The 22,039-nt window shown below is 37.5% G+C and overlaps 1 protein-coding gene across 7 annotated transcripts in view; it reads left to right on the forward strand.

Annotated features, from left to right (window-relative positions):
* Window positions 1-22,039, forward strand: part of WASHC3 (WASH complex subunit 3) — a 132,874-nt gene that overhangs the window by 50,572 nt on the left and 60,263 nt on the right. For 2 of the 7 annotated variants that reach the window (XM_046011095.1, XM_046011096.1), the window contains exon 7: window positions 6,648-6,903. The exons of the other annotated variants lie outside the window; for them this stretch is intronic. In XM_046011095.1, coding sequence (XP_045867051.1) covers window positions 6,648-6,732 — 85 coding nt within the window. In that variant the 3' untranslated portion in view covers window positions 6,733-6,903. Of the gene's footprint in view, window positions 1-6,647; window positions 6,904-22,039 lie in introns of those variants that run through there. 7 annotated transcript variants of the gene reach the window in all.

Genomic DNA, 22,039 nt, shown 5'->3' on the forward strand with positions numbered 1-22,039 from the left:
TACAAAGTCCTCATCTTCACATTTTAATAATGAATCCATTGAATTTTGAGAAACTAAGCTTTAGCCCAGTACTTTAAGATAGCAACTTTTTCAGACATATCTTTTTTTGTGTGTCAGTTTTTTTTTTAATTTCTTTTCAGCATAACAGAATTCATTGTTTTTGCACCACACCCAGTGCTCCATGCAATACATGCCCTCCATAATACCCACCACTTGGCTCCCCCAACCTCCCACCCCCCACCCCTTCAAAACCCTCAGGTTGTTTTTCAGAGTCCATAGTCTCTCATGGTTTACCTCCCCTTCCAATTTTCCTCAACTGCTTTCTCCTCTCCATCTCCCTATGTCCTCCATGTTATTTGTTATGCTCCACAAATAAGTGAAACCATATGATAATTGACTCTCTCTGCTTGACTTACTTCACTCAGCATAATCTCTTCCAGTCCCATCCATGTTGACACAAAAGTTGGGTATTCGTCCTTTCTGATGGAGGCATAATACTCCATAATGTATATGGACAACATCTTCCTTATCCATTCGTCCGTTGAAGAGCATCTTGGTTCTTTCCACAGTTTGGCGACCGTGGCCATTGCTGCTATAAACATTGGGGTACAGATGGCCCTTCTTTTCACTACATCTGTATCTTTGGGGTAAATACCCAGTAGTGCAATTGCAGGGTCATGGGAAGCTCTATTTTTAATTTCTTAAGGAAACTCCACACTGTTCTCCAAAGTGGCTGCACCAACTTGCATTCCCACCAACAGTGTAAGAGGGTTCCCCTTTCTCCACATCGTCTCCAACACACGCTGTTTCCTGTCTTCCTAATTTTGGCCATTCTAACTGGTGTAAGGTGGTATCTCAATGTGGTTTTAATTTGAATCTCCCTGATGGCTAGTGATGATGAACATTTTTTCATGTGTCTGATAGCCATTTGTATGTCTTCATTGGAGAAATGTCTGTTCATATCTTTTGCCCATTTTTTAATATGAATATCTGTTTTGTATGTAAGTTTGAGAAGTTCTTTATAGATCCTGGATATCAACCTTTTGTCTGTACTGTCATTTGCAGATATCTTCTCCCATTCCGTGGGTTGCCTCTTTGTTTTGTTGACTGTTTCCTTTGCTGTGCAGAAGCTTTTGATCTTGATGAAGTCCCCAAAGTTCATTTTCGTTTTTGTTTCCTTTGCCTTTGGAGACATATCTTGAAAGAAGTTGCTGTGGCTGATATCGAAGAGGTTACTGCCTATGTTCTCCTCTAGGATTCTGATGGATTCCTGTCTCACGTTGAGGTCTTTTATCCATTTCGAGTTTATCTTTATGTATGGTTTAAGAGAATGGTCGAGTTTCATTCTTCTACATATAGCTGTTCAATTTTCCCAGCACCATTTATTGAAGAAACTGTCTTTTTTCCACTGTATATTTTTTTCTGCTTTGTTGAAGATTATTTGACCATAGAGTTGAAGGTCCATATCTGGGCTCTCTACTCTGTTCCACTGGTCTATGTGTCTGTTTTTATGCCAGTACCATGCTGTCTTGGTGATCACAGCTTTGTAGTAAAGCTTGAAATCAGGTAATGTGATGCTGCCAGTTTTATTTTTGTTTTTCAGTATTTCCTTAGCAATTCGGGGTCTCTTCTGATTCCATAGGAATTTTAGGATTATTTCCTCCAGCTCTTCGAAAAATACTGGTGGATTTTGATCGGAATGGCATTAAAAGTATAGATTGCTCTAGGCAGTATAGACATTTTAACATGTTTATTCTTCCAATCCAAGAGCATGGAACGGTCTTCCATCTTTTTGTGTCTTCTTCAATTTCTTTCATGAGTGTAGTTTCTCAAGTACATAAACTTTACCTCTTTGGTTAAGTTTATTCCCAGGTATCTTATGGTTCTTGTGGTGCTATAGTAAATGGAATCGATCCTCTAATTTCCCTTTCTGTATTTTCATTGTTAGTGTATAAGGAAGCCACTGATTTCTGTACATTGACTTTGTATCCTGCCACGTTACTGAATTGTTGTATGAGTTCTAGTAGTTTGGGGGTGGAGTCTTTTGGGTTTTCCATATAAAGTATCATGTCATCTGCAAAGAGAGAGTTTGACTTCTTCATTGCCAATTTGGATACCTTTTATTTCTCTTTGTTGTCTGATTGCTGTTGCTAGGACTTCTAATACTATGTTGAACAAGAGTGGTGAGAGTGGGCATCCTTGTCGTGTTCCTGATCTCAGCGGGAAGGCTGTGAGCTTTTTCCCATTGAGGATGATATTTGCTGTGGGTCTTTCATAGATAGATTCTATGAAGTTCAGGAATGTTCCCTCTATCCCTATAGTCTGAAGCGTTTTAATCAGGAGCAGATGCTGGATTTTGTCAAATGCTTTTTCTGCATCAATTGAGAGGACCATGTGGTTCTTCTCTCTTCTCTTATTGATTTGTTCTATCACATTGATTGATTTGCGAATGTTGAACCATCCTTGTAACCCAGGGATGAATCCCACATAGTCATGGTGGATAATCTTTTTAATGTGCTGCTGGATCCTGTTTGCTAGGATCTTGTTGAGAATCTTAGCATCCATATTCATCAGTGATATTGGTCTGAAATTCTCCTTTTTGGTGTGGTCTTTGCCTGGTTTGGGGATCAAGGTAATGCTTGCTTCATAAAAAGAGTCGGGAAGTTTTCCTTCTGCTTCAATTTTTTGAAACAGCTTCAGGAGAATAGGTGTTATTTCTTCTTTGAAAGTTTGGTAGAATTCTCCAGGGAATCTGTCAGGTCCTGGGCTCTTGTTTTTTGGGAGGATTTTGATCACTGCTTCAGTCTCGTTACTAGATATTGGTGTATTCAGGTTGTCAATTTCTTCCTGGTTCAATTTTGGGAGTTTATAGTTTTCCAGGAATGCATCCATTTCATCTAGGTTGATTAACTTATTGGCATATAACTGTTGATAAAAACTTCTGATGATTGTTTCTACTTCCTTGGTGTTAGTTGTGATCTCTCCCTTTTCATTCATAATTTTATTAATTTGAGCTTTCTCTCTTTTCTTTTGGATTAGTGTGGCCAGTGGTTTATTGATCTTATTGATTCTTTCAAAAAACCAGCTTCTAGTTTCATTGATACGTTCTGCTGTATCTCTAGTTTCTACCTCATTGATCTCTGCTCTAATCTTGATTATTTCCCTTCTTGTGTGTGGAATTGGTTTAATTTGTTGTTGATTCTCCAGTTCTTTAAGGTGTAGAGACAGCTGGTGTATTCTGAATTTTTCGATTTTTTTGAGGGAGGCTTGGATGGCTATGTATTTCCCCCTTAGGACCGCCTTTGCTGTATCCCATATGTTTTGGACTGAAGTGTCTTTAAAACTTCTTTGCATGAGGGCACCTGGGTTGCTCAGTTGCTTAAACAACTCCATCTCAGGTCATGATTGCAGGTTCCTGGGATTGAGCCCCATGATGGGGCTCCCTGCTCAACAGGGAGTCTGCTTCTACCTCTCCCTCTGACCCCACCCATTTCTCATGCTCTCTTGCTCGCACTCTCTCTCTCAAATGAATATATGAAAAAAAAAATCTTTTAAAAAAACTTCTTAGCATGAAAAACAGGTCCATATATATAGGATCAAGCAATAGCAATTCTGATCATAACATAAAAAGCCAAAATTTTGTCCCCCAAATATGATTATTCAGTCTGGAAATGATGGTATTGTTTTAAGCTTTATTGTGAACTTTTCTGTAAAGCTTTTTAACTTATAAAATATTTTTATATACATTACCTCTTTGATTCAGATATCTTGAAATTTTTCTCTTTTCTATATCCAAAGAGGACGAATATGTGCTTTTTCTTTTGCCTTTCTAGCAATTCCAAGTCAAAGTAACCTAAAATTTATTTTTAAATGAATGAAGACAAACAATAACAAGTATTGGCAAAGATACAAAGAAAATGGAGCCCTTGTACCCTGTTGGTGGGAATGTAAAATAATGTAGCTACTATGGAAAACAATATTGCAGTTCCTCAAGAAATTAAGCATAGAATTATTATATGGTAGAGCAATTCCACTTCTGGGTATATACCCAAAAGAAGTGAAAGCAGGGACTCAAGCATGTATTTGTGTACCAGATTCAAGTAGCATTATTCATAGTAGGCCAAAGGTGGAAACAACCCAAATGCCCACCCAGAGGTGAATTGATAAACAAAATGTAGTATGTGCATACAAAGGAATATTATTCATCCTTAAAAAGGAAGGAAATTCCCATACCTATTGCTCCTGCCAAATGGTCTAATGTCACCAAATTTTAACAAAAATTACCTTCTACTGTGGCTCCCAAATGACCTACAGTTCCCAAATGCAACATGAATTCTCATTTTTTTTCTTTATTCAGAACCCTCTCATCCCCACTTATTCCCATCTTTTCTGTTTCTGGGGAACTCCTACTCATAACCTAATACCCTTCACAAATATCTCCACTTCTCTGGAATCTTTTTTGACCAAACCTCGTAAAGCGAATTACTTTTTTCTTTTCACATAAGCATAGTTACTACATCTGTATTCATGTATATCACACTATATAATAATAATTTGCATTTCTGTTTCCCTCTGAAATATCCCCCTAAAATATCAGCTTCTTCAGGGCAGGAAGATTTTTCATTCATTTTTGTATCTCCAGCACCTAACACAGTTCCTGGCAAAATAGTGGGTATGTGATGATGATAATCATGACGGTGATGATGATGATGATGATGATGATGATAATGATACAAGATAGCATTTATATAATATATTACTATGTGCCAAATATTATTTGATATGCTTTACATATAATAATTCACTTTAATCATTATAACAATCCAATCAATTAGTTGGATCCAGAGTGGTTACCTAGCTTCCCCAAAGTTGCTCAAATATGTAGCAAGACTGGGATTTGAATCGAAGCAGTCTGACTACAGAATCTGTGTTCTTAACCACTATACTCTACAGCTGTGATGATCACATGTATTAAAAAATGGCTACACATATAAATTAAGTGTATTATTTCAACTCCTCCTAGGCTTAAGCTGCTTTTGACCTTAAGTATGATTTATTTTGGAGACATTTTATACATTATTTTATTTGTTTGAGCTGCCATAGATATAATTTTTTTTAAAGATTTTTATTTATTTATTTGACAGAGAGAGATCACAAGTAGATAGAGAGGCAGGCAGAGAGAGAGAGAGAAGCAGGCTCCCCGCTGAGCAGAGAGCCCGATGCGGGACTTGATCCCAGGACCCTGAGATCATGACCTAAGCAGAAGGCAGCGGCTTAACCCACTGAGCCACCCAGGCGCCCATCCATAGATATAATTTGATATAGTACTCAAATAATTACCTCTGGTAATTTTCTTCCTTTTTAGCAAAGTAAACACGGTGAGAAATCACCTGTATAGCAAAGAGAAATTTATTTGGAAAATATGTCCGGTACTCATGCCCACTACTCCTAGAGTTCTTGTTTCTATGGAGAGCATTGAAGACTGTGGTCTTGTGTTAGTATTTTAGGCAGATGGAATATCAGTCAAAACTGATTTAAAGTTTACTGTATTGAGTACATGTGACTTCCTCTAAGTCATAATCTTAAATTGTACAGCAGAGCGAGTGGGTTTATGTTTGATCCATTGCTGGGAGCAATGCCAGCATTTCTCTGTTTTGTAGCATGACAGATATAATATTAAAAAACACAAGCCAAAAATCAGCCATAATTTTTAATAACTAATGTAAATATGGTAGATTGTACATTTTTTATTTTGAGTAATAGCAATTTTACTTGTGGCAAAGAAGAGTTTTATTGGTTGGTGTCCTAATTCTTGAATAAAAATCAGAGAGTCTGGTAGTTTTCGGTTATTAAGACAGAAGAGCTGTATCATTTTTCCTTTCCCTCTTAATTTCTGCCAGAAGTATACTTTACTTGCTTAATGATAGTATTACCATATTGATTAGATGATTTACTAACAAACGCTATAGAGCCTATCTAGTTGATTATTTTGATTACACCATTAAAATTTCATTTGATTTATTATAATCTATCCCTGCGAAGTTGGAGTTTAATCATTTTCATATCTACTTGTTGTGCCTAGGGAACCTTTGAGACATTTTTGCCAACTCATACTTTTTATATTCATTCGATGAAGATAAAGTATAAGTGAAAATATTCAACAAACACTAGGAAACTTCTTTTACCAGGCCCTCTTCTACCCTGCAAAATTTCCATATTGTTTGTGTTTCTTAATAGTCATTCTTTTCACTCTCTTCCATTTTTAAATTCCTTTCTGCAGCTTTCCTGGAACATGAAGATTTTCTTTTCTTCCCATTTCTAGCTTTCGTTTCTCTGCACCTCCTGTACTCCTGGAGGCCACAGAGATGTAGCACTGGGCATGCCTGCCTTTAGACATCGCATCTCTGTCTGTACTTGGGTCTCCATGGAAATGAGAAGCAGAAAGTGCTGAAGTAGCATGCTTTGTAAGGACTGGCAAGAAAAACAGTGCTGGAGAAGCATGCTGTGGAGAGCAGGAGACTCTCTCAGTTAAGGACACAGGCTTGGCAGATTTATTAGTAGTAATATTCTAGGATGAACCAGATTTACAGGTAGCAAACTCATTTTTCAACGGTAAAACCTTCAAAAATTGTTCCCTTCTCTTTCAGAAGGCCAGATGCTCCAGTGCCTGATGGTGAAAGTGAAAAAATTACAGAAGAAAGTTCAGACAGTGAATCTTCTTTTAGTGACTAAGCTTAATTTTGATAACAGTTACATATACATGTGTAGGTATACATTTACATTCTATAAGAAAGAGAACCTGACCTTGAACTTTTAGTCATAAAAACATCAAATGACCATATATCCACCACCAAACTTTCTCTATGTTAAAATAAATAAAGAAAGAAAGAATTTATAACCTGGCATTATGTCTTGTTACCAAAACACAGGGCTGTGACTGAAAAATAGAATAACTTAAATAAAGTCCTATTAGTGCTACAAATACTAAGGTGGGATATTTCAGGGATGCGGTGAGCATTGAAAATGAACCCAATGTGAGTTGCCAATCAAAAATAGACTCAATGCAAAAAAGGTGAATTTGACTAAGTGAGTTATTCAATTTCTGTGACTATTTTAACATGAAAAGTATTATGTGCATTTGTATTGTAAGAGTGGCTAAGGAAGTTTTTGGCAGAGACTAATACCAGATTTAAATTTTCTGTGACAACTTGAAGCTTATATGTCATAGAAAGTATGAATTTGGAATTTATTGGTCATATTTATTAGCATATAGGGCTTTTCACCACTTGTCCATTATTTCCTACACTATTAAAGTGTCAGATATTCTTAGAATATTTATTATCAGGTAGAAATTGAATTAAAGGTAGTTGAAATGTGTTTCAGAGTGAGTAAGCGTCATGTGATCAACTCTTTTATTGCCTAAACAGAAAAAAAAAAAAAATTTTAAATGCTCTCCTCACCTCACCTCTACTACACAATGCAGGTAATTTCTAAAATACTTACATGAAAAGATATATAAATGCATTTGATTAATGGTTTAGCCCACCTGAAAGCAGACCCTGAGAAAAGGACTTGGGTGTAAGTATGTCATTTGTGAGGTAATCACAGGATGCAGAAGTGAGAGAACAGGAAGAGCAAGAGGAAGAAAACCCTTACAAAAGTATATTATTAAAGTTGCCATTTTGGGCTCTAAGACCTGAGGAGCTTTCAAAATGCCTCCCATAAATGCGCACCTAATATAGATAGGATAATTATTAACCAGTTTCCATCTCCATTAGTTGAAAGCTGCCTCCAGGAGCATTGACTAACCCCACACTTCCGGGCTATACTTTTGTGTGGGATGGTGGGCTTTCCCAACATTGAAAAAGGACTCAGAAGAGAAAAGAAAAAGATGTATGGCTCACACTTGTGGTGGAATTTCACTAGCAAAAAAAAGGACAAGTCTGAGCTCAGAACTGTGAAGTGCAGTTGTGGCTTATAGCAGAAGTTAAGAGGATGTGATGTTGGGCAAAAGAGGTGTTTGTTGCTCAATAGTTCTTGCCTATGCAGAACTGCTTGAGTCCCATGTTAAATCCACTCTGTCATCGAGTCTTCAAGGTGGTGCTCAGCCACATTCTATAAAAAGACTACCGAGAAAGATTAAACAAGCTATAGTTCCTGTTATTACTGAACCCAAGGCCAAAATATATTCATTATCTCCTTCCTCCACCCCCCATTTGAGGTTTTCCTTGCTCTCTGCCAGAAATTCAGCTGGTCTAGTTTGGTTGACTGCTAGAGTGAACCAGATCTTCATCCCTTCAGGGATCTAGGGTCTTGATTACTTTGCCCTTTTTAAGTTTATGATTATCATAGTTGTTTGCTGTTCTCACCAGCCTTGGAAGCACCAAGACATGCCCCCAGTGAATCACCCGAGTTCCGGACACAGCCTCACTGTTTCATTTTGTAGTCACATTCCTAGCTTTTCTTGTTAACCAACATATTAATTCCCCTTTCTTGCTTGTTGTCCCATAGACATGAGCAGCCCAACAGGACCAGGTGGCAGCTGTAGCTTCAGTTTTGTGGAATCCTTACAATGCCTTCTGGTGGAAGTGTGCCAGCTTCTTCCCTTTACCCTGTCAGGATGCAGGACCTCTAATCCAACAAAGCTTAAGGTAGTAGGAATGGGAAACACATTCTACAAGTAGCTCACTTGGAATGGTGGTAAGAAAGGCCAATCCTATTTCTGTCCTCTTGGTTCCTGCACCTTGCATTTGGAGACATGGCATCATATACTGGCCATTGGTATAGTACATGTATCATGTCCTGGAAAATAGGACCTTAATCCTACAGGATGTTATACCTGAGCTGATGCCTAAGCTGGCCATTGTTCTCCTAGATAAACTGCTTCTGGATAATACTGTATGTGTAGGTTCATTGATCTAATCGTTGATGTTCATTTGCTATAAAATAGTTCCTTGGTGTAAGGCAACGTAATGCAGGATACTGTGTTGGTAATAGGCATCCTAGATTCTAAGATAGTAATGATGGCAGAGGTACTGCTGGAAAGGAGGGCAAGCCTATATTAAGAGTACAAATTGATTACTATGGACTGAATTACTTCCTCTGTTGGGGTGGAAGGAAATTAATGCACACAACTTGTTACCAAGTAGCTAGTTGATTTCAGCAAAGGGATAGTACCAAATCGTTGGTCTTTGCTTATGACAGATCACTTTTCAATAGTAGTAGTAACTAGATCGTCCTTAATGAGAAAAAACCCAAGCTTTTGGGCCCATCACATGCCTAGCCTCCATCTCTGTCACCATGAATACTATTCATGGGTTTGTTGTGCAAGCCTGGAGTGGTTACGGAAAAGAAGGGCTGAAATCTATTGGAATCATCCTGTGTGCCTGATCTCTGCTTTCTCATGTGAATGTTCTCTCACTGACATTCCACGATACAAAAATGTGCACATTTTGCCATAATCAAAAACACTTTTTTTATTCTTAACTCAAGCCATGTCTTTGTCAGCATGGATGACCAAGTGTACTGTTTGAAGCTCTGTCCATCAGGAAGATTTTTCCCTCACCACTGATCTCTATCACTTCCTCTGAGAGAGACAGTAGTATAGAAGCCAGCCATTGTTGGCTCACACCCACATAGCAAGCTGGTCCATCCATGAACAAGGCCTACTTTTTCCTTCTCTGTCACCTGGCATGTTAATATTTTTTAAAAAGTGCTTCAGTTCCTCACCTCTCCTCTCTCCATGCCTTTTCCCATATAATTTTTCGTTGCCTTCCTACTCTGAGTGGAGCATTCTGCCTCACCTTTTGCCTCTGTACTTAGCCATGTGGTTTTGCTTTGGACCAATAGAATGTTAGCAAATATGATCCAAGCAGAGGCTTGAAGAATACTTGGATGATTGGTCTTGCCTTCTCTTATACCTCTGCCACTGACATAAGAATATGACTGGGATAGTCTGGCAAAAAATGAAAGATATGTGGAGCAGAGCTAAGTTGTTCCAGTCACCCCGCAGCCAAGCTTAAAATGTGAGCAATCCCAGCCAAGACCAGAACATATGCCTAGCCTATTCCCAGCTGCCCTTAGATGTATGAATAATAAATGTTCATTGTTGATTCTCATAAAGATTTTTTTGATTATTTTGTGGCATTACTGTAGCAATAAATAACTGATACATCTGATCATAGGGAATTTCCCATGAGATCTTAGCAATAGGTTGAAGGAGATACATTAGTGCAAGAGAGGTAAATGGTAGGGGGAATCTAGTCTACCTGTCCATGCAATTTACACATGCCCTCTGGACTAACTCAGTCTTGGTTCCAAATGCATCATTTCCATCAAACAATGGATGACTACTATGACTATCTGCTATCTGACCTTACGATTTGGTGAATCTGATAATACCTATTGCATGATGGACAGCTCCAGTTAATCACTTGACATCAGATTTTTAGTTTCTGATGAATACAGAGGCATGCCAGGAGTTGCTTTTCAAATAATGAGAAGGCATGACTTTGCTCCGAACTTAGATCTGTTCTATTAATACTTGCCAGAGATGCTACACAGTGTCCTACCTCAGGTATCTCTAGTATCAACGGATAATCTGTCATGTAATCAGCTGAGCAGCAGGGCAGCTTATGTCACAGCCTGAACCTGGAGCACAGCCGTCTCTGCCCTGGACTCTATTTGAAACTAGTACCCTTCCAAGTCTCCCCACAAATGGGTGAGAGCAGTATTCGACTTTCAAAAGCCAAAGCCACCAACATGCTATACCTCTTTCTTAATGGTAGAGGGTGCAAGTTCAGTAACTTGTCCTTTTTTTTTTTTTTTCGGTCTATGTTCAGTTAGCCAACATATAGTACATCATTAGTTTTGTTTGTTTGTTTGTTTTTAATTTTTTTAAAGATTTTATTTATTTATTTGACAGAGAGAAATCACAAGCAGGCAGAGAGGCAAGCAGAGAGAGAGGAAGGGAAGCAGGCTCCCCGCTGAGCAGAGAACCCGATGTGGGGCTCGATCCCAGGACCTGAGATCATGACCTGAGCCGAAGGCAGAGGCTTAACCCACTGAGCCACCCAGGCGCCCCACATCATTAGTTTTTAATGTAGTGTTCAATGATTCATTAGTTGTGTATAACACCCAGTGCTCATCACAGCCCATGACCTCCTTAATACCTATCATCCAGTTACCCCCATCCCCACTCTCCCCTCCCTTCTTTAACCCTCAGTTTCCTGGAGTCTAGAGTCTCTCATGGTTTGTCTCCCTCTCTGATTACTTCCAATTCAGTTTTCCTTCCCTTCCCCTATGGTCCTCTGTGCTATTCCTAATGTTCTCCCTATGAGTGAAACCATATGATAATTGTCTTTCTCTGCTTGACTGACTTCTCTTAGCATAATACCCTCCAGTCCCATCTATGTCAGTGCAAATAGTAGGTACTCGTCCTTTCTGATGGCTGAGTAATTTGTCCTTTACCCTGGAGGGGATGTCCCAGCATCCTTTGGACCATTGGACCCCTAGAATCTGCAAGGATCTGAATCTTCTATCTTCTAGCCTGTGTCTTGTATCTTCTATCTTAAAGGGCACCAAGGGTCCTTTCGATTTCCTCTTCACTAAATCTTCAGCCTGATTTACCAATACAAGTTACCAGCATGAGGTTTTGTGGAATATCAGGATGAACAAAATTCCTGCACACTACCTAGTGAGAGAGTAGGAGAATTAACATAACCCTATGACAGTAGGTTAGAACACATTGCTATCCTTCCTATGTATATATAAGCACTTTCAATGTTCTTAATGATTGAAAAAAAGTTTTCCAGATTAACAGTCATATACCATGCCAGAGGCTGTGTTGATAAGTTCCAGGAGAAGTATCATATCTGGCATAGAAGCCATGATCGGCATGACACTTGGTTAAGTTTATGATAGTCCCTTGTCTTCTACCATGGTCCTTGTGATTCAGCACGGTGATACATGTGAATGCATAAGGCATCACCCTTGCATCCTTTAAGTGTTTGAAGATGGCACTAATCTCTGCTATTCCACTCAGAATGCATCATTTTTTCTGGTTTACTATCTTGGCTGGGTGGCAGGTATAGTTTTAGGGATTTCTACTTGATCCTCCCTACCATAATGGATTTTATTCCATAGGTCAGGGAATTGATGTGAAGCTGTTAAGAATATCCCAAGTATGTACTCAGAAACCAGGGAAATAGCCACAGGGACCTACTTCATCCAATTGAAAGTACTAAAAGATGGACTGAAGCCCAGACTTTGTTACCTGGTGTCCATAACGCCCCACTAACTGAGGGAAGATGGTGACAGATACTTGATATCAAGTCAATTTGGTCCTCTATCCAACATTTAAAAGACTTAAGTATTCCCCTTTATCCATTGTATAGTTACTTTGACAAATAACTTGTGGTTCTTTAGAGAAAGACTGAGGAAATTTCTTTTTATATATACTTGTAGTGGAAAAGATAGCATTTTTCTTTTTTTAAAAGATTTTTTTTATTTATGAGAGAGAGAGAGAACGGGGTGGGGGCAGGCAACAAGGAGCAGAGGGAGAGGGAGAAGCAGAGACTCTACACTGAGCACAGAGCCTGACATGGAGCTTGATCCTACAACCCCAAGACTGTGACCTGAGCTGAAATAAGAGTCAGCTACCCAACCAACTGCCCAGGTGCTCCAAGGTGGCATTTTTCAAAGGGCTTTGGCCTCCTTTTCAATGGATGGACATAACGAGATAATAATTAAAGGAAAACACTTCTTTATAGAAGCTGACATCAGCCTTCTCACCAGTCCATGCTTTTTTGGGATTTTACAATTAAAGCTACACTCTGGTCTACTACCTTCTACCTTGAAGCATGAGGTACACCATGGTTATATTAGTCTCGAGGACAGATCCCTGCTTACCAGGGAGTCTAGATTGCCGCTTTGGCTTGTTGCTACTTTGCCACTGATGGTTAAATATCACCACCTGCTTCCTGCCATTATGGAACCTACCATTTCAGTTAATACTAGAGAGTCCAATTCTGTGGTATCATATCCCCTCCTGTGAATTCTGGTCTACAGAATGTAGCTACCCTGACTTTTCTCAGAGATGTTGGTGCCAGCTTCATTAGTGATACTTTATTTCCTTAGTAAAGAGAATTCTCTAGATCCTTCTGGGAAAGTAGTGGGTTGTCTCTCTCAACACAAAAAATAAATCCATTTTAACATTCCCACCCCTCAGCCACTGAGCTCTTTCTCAGTACTTTAAGGGCAATTTCAGCATCTCCATCTCACTATAGGCCACCATGACCAAATTTCATGAAGTTATCCCAACAGCCTATTAGCACCAGCTCCATTGCCCGGGTGTTAAATCTTGAGTCATAAGAGAGTGCTCTCATGTCAATAAACTCTCCTCTATCCAGCCTTATATTCTGCTCACTGTGATGCAACACGCTAAGATCTCTTCCCACACATGTTCTCCAGATTTCTACCAGTGCTTGTTAGCCAGTTCTTTCAGTAAATAGGCTCTTTCTTCCCAATCAAGGACTATGTTTTCTCTCTCAGCTGAAACTTGACATTATTCTCAAGGCAATGGGGAAGTTAAGTTAAATCCTGAGGTGTGGTAGGGGTTATTGTACATGGAAGGCATCCATTTCAAGTGAACACTGAATGGCCTCCAGGTAAGGCAACACTGCTCTCCTCAAATAAAGGAGAAAAGACTGCTTTGGCTGGCATGATGTTCAAGCTGCACAAGCACATCCACCCAGATTTTTTCATCTCAAGTCTGTCCCTCTCATTCGGTATCAGGGCTGTGACTTTAACAAAGCAGACTTGTAGAGGCTGCACATACAATCTTTACAGATCTGCCATCCTTAAACTCTGGGCCTGATTTTCACCACAGCTCTCCTACAGCTGAGGAGATAAAAGTCTCTCTAAATACTGCAGAAGTGGCCTTTTGGCTTTCAGTGTGCCCTAAAATGACAGTTGGTAGATCTGAGTCTTTTACTTTTTTTCAAGGTTCCCCAGACAATTAACAAATACTAGTCAATTCCACAATTCTTTGCCCCCAACCATTCTAGTGACAGAGCTACTGGATAACTCATGGCTTCTTGTCCCAGTCCATCATAGGTGAGATTCTTATGAGTTGTAATGCACATCATCCTGTTTATTCTTACAATAGGATAGGGGACCAAGTTCTAGAAACCTATCCTAAGGATCTGCTTTCCACTATCATACCAAAGTCCTTTGTTGTATTCCTTCTAAAAACAGATCTCAAGACAAACACTCAGGCACATGAAGTTTATTTGTGAATTAATCTCAGGAGGCAGGAATGAGATCAGGAAATATAAGACAGGGAAGAAAATATGATACAAGGATATATTACGAAGATTTCTACTGTGAGTGCTTGGGACTTGATTCCAAGACTACCATCTCCACAGGTGCATAAAAAAAAATTAGTTCAGATCTTCTATATCTTTGATGAAGTTTTTTTTTTTTTTTTCTGAGAAGGATGTTTTAGGAAATCTATTCTCAAACACTTTCTACAATCAAAATGTATTCTTTTATATTAAACAAAAATAGTTTTTATCTTATAAAACAAATAAAAAATAAAGTACAAACAACAAAACAAAAATAAATAGGTTTTTCCCAGAATTGTCCACAGGAAGGATTAGAGGCTGGATCATCTGTCCACTAACCCTAGACCCATTGATTGAGGGCTTTACTCCTCTACATTTCTGGGATATAATTGCCTATGCACCTTGGTGGCTCCATGGCCTTGGAAAGGACACCTTGTCAGAAAGTGGAGAAATGGGACATTCATTGGAGCTGAGTTGCTATCACCAAAAGGTGAGTCTGAGATTGAATATAGAAACCACTACAGCTGTGGCTAACATCCAAGGTAGGACTGGGGGATGTATTGTAGGGCACTACCAGAAGCTTCCATTGCAGACAAAGGTGTTTTTAAAGCACTACATTGACCTGAACTTACCTTTATTTAAAATCTATAATTTTTGTCTTAGCTATAAAGAAAATTGGATGGTAAGCCACACACGATTTCCAGAACTTTTTCATTACAAATTTTAGTTTTTTTAAAATCTTCCAAGAATAAGCAAAGGATAAACAATGACTAAATCTGTATCTTTATACTCTGTTGTAATTACAATACAATTTTTAAATGTTTCCTTTTACACATACCCTGCAGAGTTTTTCTGTGAAAGTTTTATATCTGAACCAGAGCATGGCTCCTGTTAGAGAATAAATTATGTCCATGTGCTCTTAAAGAGTGCCCAGACAACATAACATTCAGTGAAACTGTTTTGTTCTGATCAAGTTCTTCACAAAAACAGGCCTAATTTCCAGGATCTATGAAAACCTTAAATTCTCACAATTTTCTACAGGACTATGTTGCTTTGTAACATAGTCCTGTACTATGTTACTGTACTATGTAACATTGTTACTTTGTAACATTGCTCTTGCAATGATGCCAAAAGTATCTTTTCAAAAACTTTTGCTTTTATCTTTCTCCTTAGAAAGATGAATAACAAAAGCACTGACACTAAAGTGAGTGCCACTCTGACTTGGATTCTGAATAGAAATCTTAAACAAGAGACACGTATCTTCCTTTGGAACGTAAGGTGTAAAGATTTTGTGACTCCATTTTCTCTCTTCCCAAGACAGTATTACTTTAGATTGGCAGCTTACAAGTAAATAAACTTGGGAAAAATTCATTTTATAATACCTACAAATCATTTATTAGTCATCAGTGTATACTTATGTTCAAATTGATATGAGTAGATTAAAATACTTCAGAATTAAGCACTTCATAGTTAACTTTGCAAATTTTTTTTAGTAAATTCTAAGTTTTGGAATAATATTTTTAAATCTAGAAGAAATCTTAGCAAATGTCTAGTCTAATTGCCTCTTTTTCACAAATGAATGAACTGAAACCCAGAGGGGTTGAAGGATTCTCCCAGGAAATATAAGAAAGAAAAGAAGTTTAGTTATATAAACAAAAATACTGTATCAGAAATATCCTTATCTTAAATGTTAATGCTTTTGGTTATCTATATAAAAGCAAAATACTTAAATTTTTAGTAATCTTATTAAAAATTTACATTGTAATCTGCAAAGTAGAGTTGTGAAATTTTTTTATATTTAAGTATATTCTAACATCAATCTCCATTTTTTCACTTATAATATGTGGCCATGTGGCAGTCAAGTAGAATTACTTCTACATTTTCATGGGGATATCTTAACCATACTGGTTTATGCTTTACGATACTGTAATTCTAGTTTTCCGAGTAAAACTTCAGAAAATTCTAAGAAGCTGGCAGTATAGTTTTTAAATGGCCAGTATAAACACAGAATACCTACATAGCAAAGTCAAAAAACCTCAAGAATAAAAAAAATCTATGACATAATTCCATAAAAGAAACAAGCCATCAAAAATCACCCTAAAAAAATAATCTGAACAGCCTTACATCTACTAAAGAAGTTGAATATATAGCTAAAAACGTTCCCATAAAGAAAACTGCACACCCACGTGACTTCATTGGTGAATCCTACCTAACATTTAAGGAAGAAATAATGCCAAAATCCTACCATGCATAAGGAAGAAATAATGTCAATTATACACAAACTATTCCAGAAAAGTAAAAAGGGGAACTACTTCCTGAGTCATTCTACCAGACCAATATTAATCTGATGCCAAAATCAAACACACTATAATAAAACTATAGACTGATACTCATTACAAAAAGAGGTAGATGTTCTCAAATATTTCTTTGCAAATTTAATTTAGTACTATAGAAGATACATAGATGAATACACACATATTCACTAGAAATATGACAAGTTGATCATGTATCATTAGGGAAATAAAATTAAAATAACAATGAGATTATGCCATTTACCTAGTAGAATGACTAAAATCCAAAATCCTGATAATACTAGATGCTGGAAAGGCTGCAAAGCAATGCTAAAACTCCTCTATAGCTTATGGAAATGCAAAATAGTGGGACCACTTCAAAAAACAGTTTGGTAATTTCTAAAGCTAAATATAGTTTTACCATACACTACCCACACTCCTAGGTATTTATCCATTTGGGTTGGAAACTTATATCCACACGAAAACCTATCCATGAGGGGCGCCTGGGTGGCTCAGTGGGTTAAGCCGCTGCCTTCGGCTCAGGTCATGATCTCAGGGTCCTGGGATCGAGCCCCACATCGGGCTCTCTGCTCCGCGGGGAGCCTGCTTCCTCCTCTCTCTCTCTGCCTGCCTCTCTGCCTACTTGTGATCTCTCTGTGTCAAATAAATAAAATCTTAAAAAAAAAAAAAAAAAAAAAAAACCTATCCATGAATGTTATAGCAGCTTTATTCATAATTCTCTAAACTAGAAACAACCAAGATGTCTTTCAGTATGTGAATGAATAAATTCTAATATATTCTTACAATTGAATATTACTCAGTAATGAGAGGAAATGTGTTATCAAGTCATGAAAAGATTCAGAGGAACTTGAAAGTATATTGGTAAGTGAAAAGTCTGCATATTGTATGATTCCAATTACATGACATTTTAGAAAAGCAAAGCTACAGCGATAGTAAAAAAAAAAAAAAATAAGGATGTAAGGGGAGTGAAGGTAGAATGAATAGGTGAAGCACAGGATATTCTAAAGGTAATTAAACTATATGAAAGTGTAATGTGATGGATACATATCATTATTCATTTGTCAAAACCCATAGAACTGTACAACACAAAGAGTGAACCTTAATGTGAACTATGGACTAGTTAATAATAATGTATCGATATTAGTTCCTTAATTGTAAAAAAAAAGTCCATTAATTATAATAAATGCATCACACTAATGCAATTAATAATGGGGGAAACTGGAATGAGGGGAGTGGAGTATATATATTGAATTTCTGTACTATTTGCTCAATTATTCTGTAAATGTAGGCTATATTAAAAACACTTCTTATTTTTCTTCCTTAGAGATGAGAATGAAATAATGGTTTTTTGAAGTTTTTTTTTTTTAATTCCAGTTAATACTATTATATTAGTTTCGGGTGTACAACATAGTAATTCAGTACTTCTGTAAAACACCCGATGCTCATCACAAAAAGTGGACTCCCTAATCCCTATCACCTATTTAACCCATCTCCCACCCACCTCCATTTTGGGAACCCATCAGTTTATTCTTTGTAGTTAAAAGTCTTGTTTCTTGGTTTGCCTCATTCTCTTTTTACCCCTTTACTCATTTGTTTTGTTTCTTAATTTCCACACGTAAGTGAAATCCTGTAGTATTTGTCTTTCTCCAGTTGACTTATTTTGCTCAGCATACTATGCTCTGACTCTATCAATGTCATTGCAAATAGCAGATTTCATTCATGTTTATGGCTGAGAGTATCCCATTGTGTGTGTATGTATATACAGACATATATTTATACACAATATATATATACATACATATACTACACACACACATCTTTCTCCATTCATCATGGATTGGAAGAACAAATATTATTAAAATGCCTATAGTACCCAAAACAATCTACACATTTAATGCAATCCCTATAAAAATTCCAACAGCATTCACAGCATTCACAGCTTTCACAGAGCTAGAAAAAAAGATCCTAAAATTTGTATGGAACAGCAAAGGACCTGAAATGGCCAGAGCAACCTTGAAAAAGAAAAGCAAAGCTCAAAAAAACAATTCTGGACTTCATATTACAGAGTTGTAGTGATCAAGACAGTATGATACTGGAACAAAAATATTTGACACATAGATCAATAGAACAAAATAGAAAACTCAGAAATGAGCCCACAACCATATAGTTAATTAATCTTCAACAAAACAGGAAAGAATATCCAGTGAGAAAGACAGTCTCTTCAGCAAATGGTACTGGGAAAACTAGACCACTGTCTTACACCATACCCAAAAGTAAATTCAAATGGATTAAGAACATAAATATGAGAGCTGAAACCATAAAAATCCTAGAGGAGAACACAGTAACTGCTTTGACATCAGCAGTAGCAGCTTCTTACTAGATATGACTCCTGCAGCAAAGGAAATAAAAGCAAAAAAACTACTGAGACTTCATCGAAATAAAAGGCTTCTACACCACAGAAGAAAAAATACAAAACTGAAAGGAAACCTATGGAATGGGAGAGGATATTTGCAAATGATACATTCAATGAAGGGTTAGAATCCAAAATATATAAAGAGCTTATAAACTCAACACCCAAAAATGAATAATCAGTTGAAAAATAGAAGACATTGGGGCGCCTGGGTGGCTCAGTGGGTTAAAGCCTCTGCCTTCGGCTCAGGTCATGATCCCAGGGTCCTGGGATCGAGCCCTGCATCGGGCTCTCTGCTCAGCAGGGAGCCTGCTTCCTCCTCTCTCTCTCTGCCTGCCTCTCTGCCTACTTGTAATTTCTGTCTTTCAAATAAATAAAATAAAATCTTTAAAAAAAAAAAAAAAAGAAAAAAGAAAAATAGAAGACATGAATAGAATTTTCCAAAGAAGACACATAGATGATCAACAAACACATGAAAAGATTCTCAGCATCACTCATCATCAGGGAAATGCAAATCAGAACTACAATGAGATATCACCTCATACGTATCAGAATGGCTAAAATCAACAACACAAGAAACAACAAGTGTTAGTGGGGTTGTGGAGAAAGGGGAACCCTCTTGCACTGTTGGTGGGAATGCACTGGTGCAGCCACTATGGAAAACAGTATGTAGTTTCCTCAAATTGTTAAAAATAGAACTACCCTATGATCCAGCAATTGCACTACTAGGTATTTACCCAAAGAATACAAAAATAGTAATTCGAAGGGCTACATACACCCTAATGTTTATAACAGCATTATCTACAATAACCAAATTATGGAAACATCCCCAGAACATCTATTTTTAAATAATAATTCATATTCAAGTGGAGTTTATCCCAGGAATCCAAGGTTAGATTAACTCAAAAATCAATCTAAGTTATATTAACAAACTAAAAGAAAAAAACATATGATCATCTCAGTAGGCACAGAAAATGCATTTGACAAAAAACAACATCCATTCTTAATGAACTAAAAATAGAAATGAACTTCCTCTATCTGATTAAAAACAAAAGCCAAAAATCCTACAGCTAAAAATCATACCTAATGGTAAAAATCTTAACACTTTTCTCCTACAACAACAATGTCCACTATTATCAGTTCTATTCAACGTCCTACTGGAGATTATAGCCAATAAAATAAGGCAAGAAAAGAAATAAAAGTCATACAGATTGGGTGCCTGGGCGGCTCAGTGGGTTAAAGCTTCTGCCTTCGGCTCAGGTCATGATTCCAGGGTCCTGGGATCGAGCCCCACATCGGGCTCTCTGCTCAGCAGGGAGCCTGCTTCCCCCTCTCTCTCTGCCTGCCTCTCTGCCTACTTGTGATCTCTCTCTCTCTCTCTGTCAAATAAAAATCTTTAAAAAAAAGTCATACATATTATAAGGAAAAACTGTCTTTACCTGAAGACAGCATTATTATCTATATAAAAATCAATTGGAAGCTATAAAAAAAGCTAGAGCTAATGAGTTTACAAGGTTGAAGGATACAAAATCAATATACAATAATCAGTTGTCTTTTTATATACTAACAATGAGCAGTTAAAAATTGCCATTTACAATAGCATCAAAAACTATGAAATCCTTGGGGATAAATCTAACAAAAAATGTAAAATACAGGTACACTAAAAACTAGAGAACAGTGCTGAGAGAAACTAAGGAAGACCTAGGTAAATGGAGTGATTTACTGTATCTATGTGTCAGAAGACACTATCTTATTAAAAATCTTATTTAAAAATTACTAAATTGGGTTATAGATTAAATGCAATCCAATAAAGATCCCCAAAGACTTTTTTTAAATAAAAATGAGCCAAATGACTTTAAAATTCACATGGAAATGCAAAGAACCTAGAATACCTGAACAGTAAAAGAACTAAGTTAGAAGACTAAGACCACTTGATTTCAAGAGTTATTATAACCTAGAGTAATTGAGAAAGTCTGGTATTGGTGTAAAGACAGAGAGTATATCAATGGAACAGAACAGAGTCCAGAATTAGACCAAGACATATATGGTACTAATTTCTAACAAAGATGCAAAGGCAATTTAGTGACGAAAGGGCAGAATGGAACAATTGGATATCCATATTTTTTAAAAGATTTTATTTATTTATTTGACAGAGAGAGACACAGCAAGAGAAGGAACACAAGCAGGGGAAGTGGGAAAGGGAGAAGCAGGCCCCCTGTGGAGCATGGAGCCTGATGCAGGGCTCAATACCAGGACCCTGAGATCATGACCTGAGTCGAAGGCAGATGCTTAATGACTGAGCCACCCAGGCACCCCTGGATATCCATATTTTTTAAAGGTTTTATTTATTTGATAGATCACAAGTAGGCAGAGAGGCAGGCAGAGAGAGAGGGAGAAGTGGGCTCTCCACTCAGAGGATCTGGGAGCAGGGAGTCTGATGCGGGGCTCGATCCCAGGACCCTGAGATCATGACCTGAACTGGAGGCAGTGGCTTAACCCACTGAGCCACCCAGATACCCCTGGATATCTATATTTTTTTTAAAGATTGTATTTATTTATTTGACTGACAGATCACAAGTAGGCAGAGAGGCAGGCAGAGAGAGAGGAAGAAGCAGGCTCCCTGCTGAGCAGAGAGCCCAACGTGGGGCTTGATCCCAGGCATGACCTGAGCCGAAGGCAGAGGCTTCAACCCACTGAGATCCATATTTTTAAAAGAACTTTAATCCATTCAAAACCTTATAGAAAAATAAAATGAAATCATATAATTTTCTTTCTCTGGTTGACTTATTTAACTTAGTATAATACCCTCTAGTTCTACCCATGTGATTGCAAATGTAAGATTTCATTTTTAATGGCTAAGTAATATTCCATTGTGTATGTATACCATATCTTCTTTATCCATTATTCTGTTGAAGGACATATGGGCTCTTTCCATATTTTGGCTGTTGTGGACATTGCTGCTATAAACATTG

The sequence above is a fragment of the Meles meles genome, chromosome 7, assembly GCF_922984935.1.
Source record: "Meles meles chromosome 7, mMelMel3.1 paternal haplotype, whole genome shotgun sequence".
Classification (NCBI taxonomy): domain Eukaryota; kingdom Metazoa; phylum Chordata; class Mammalia; order Carnivora; family Mustelidae; genus Meles; species Meles meles.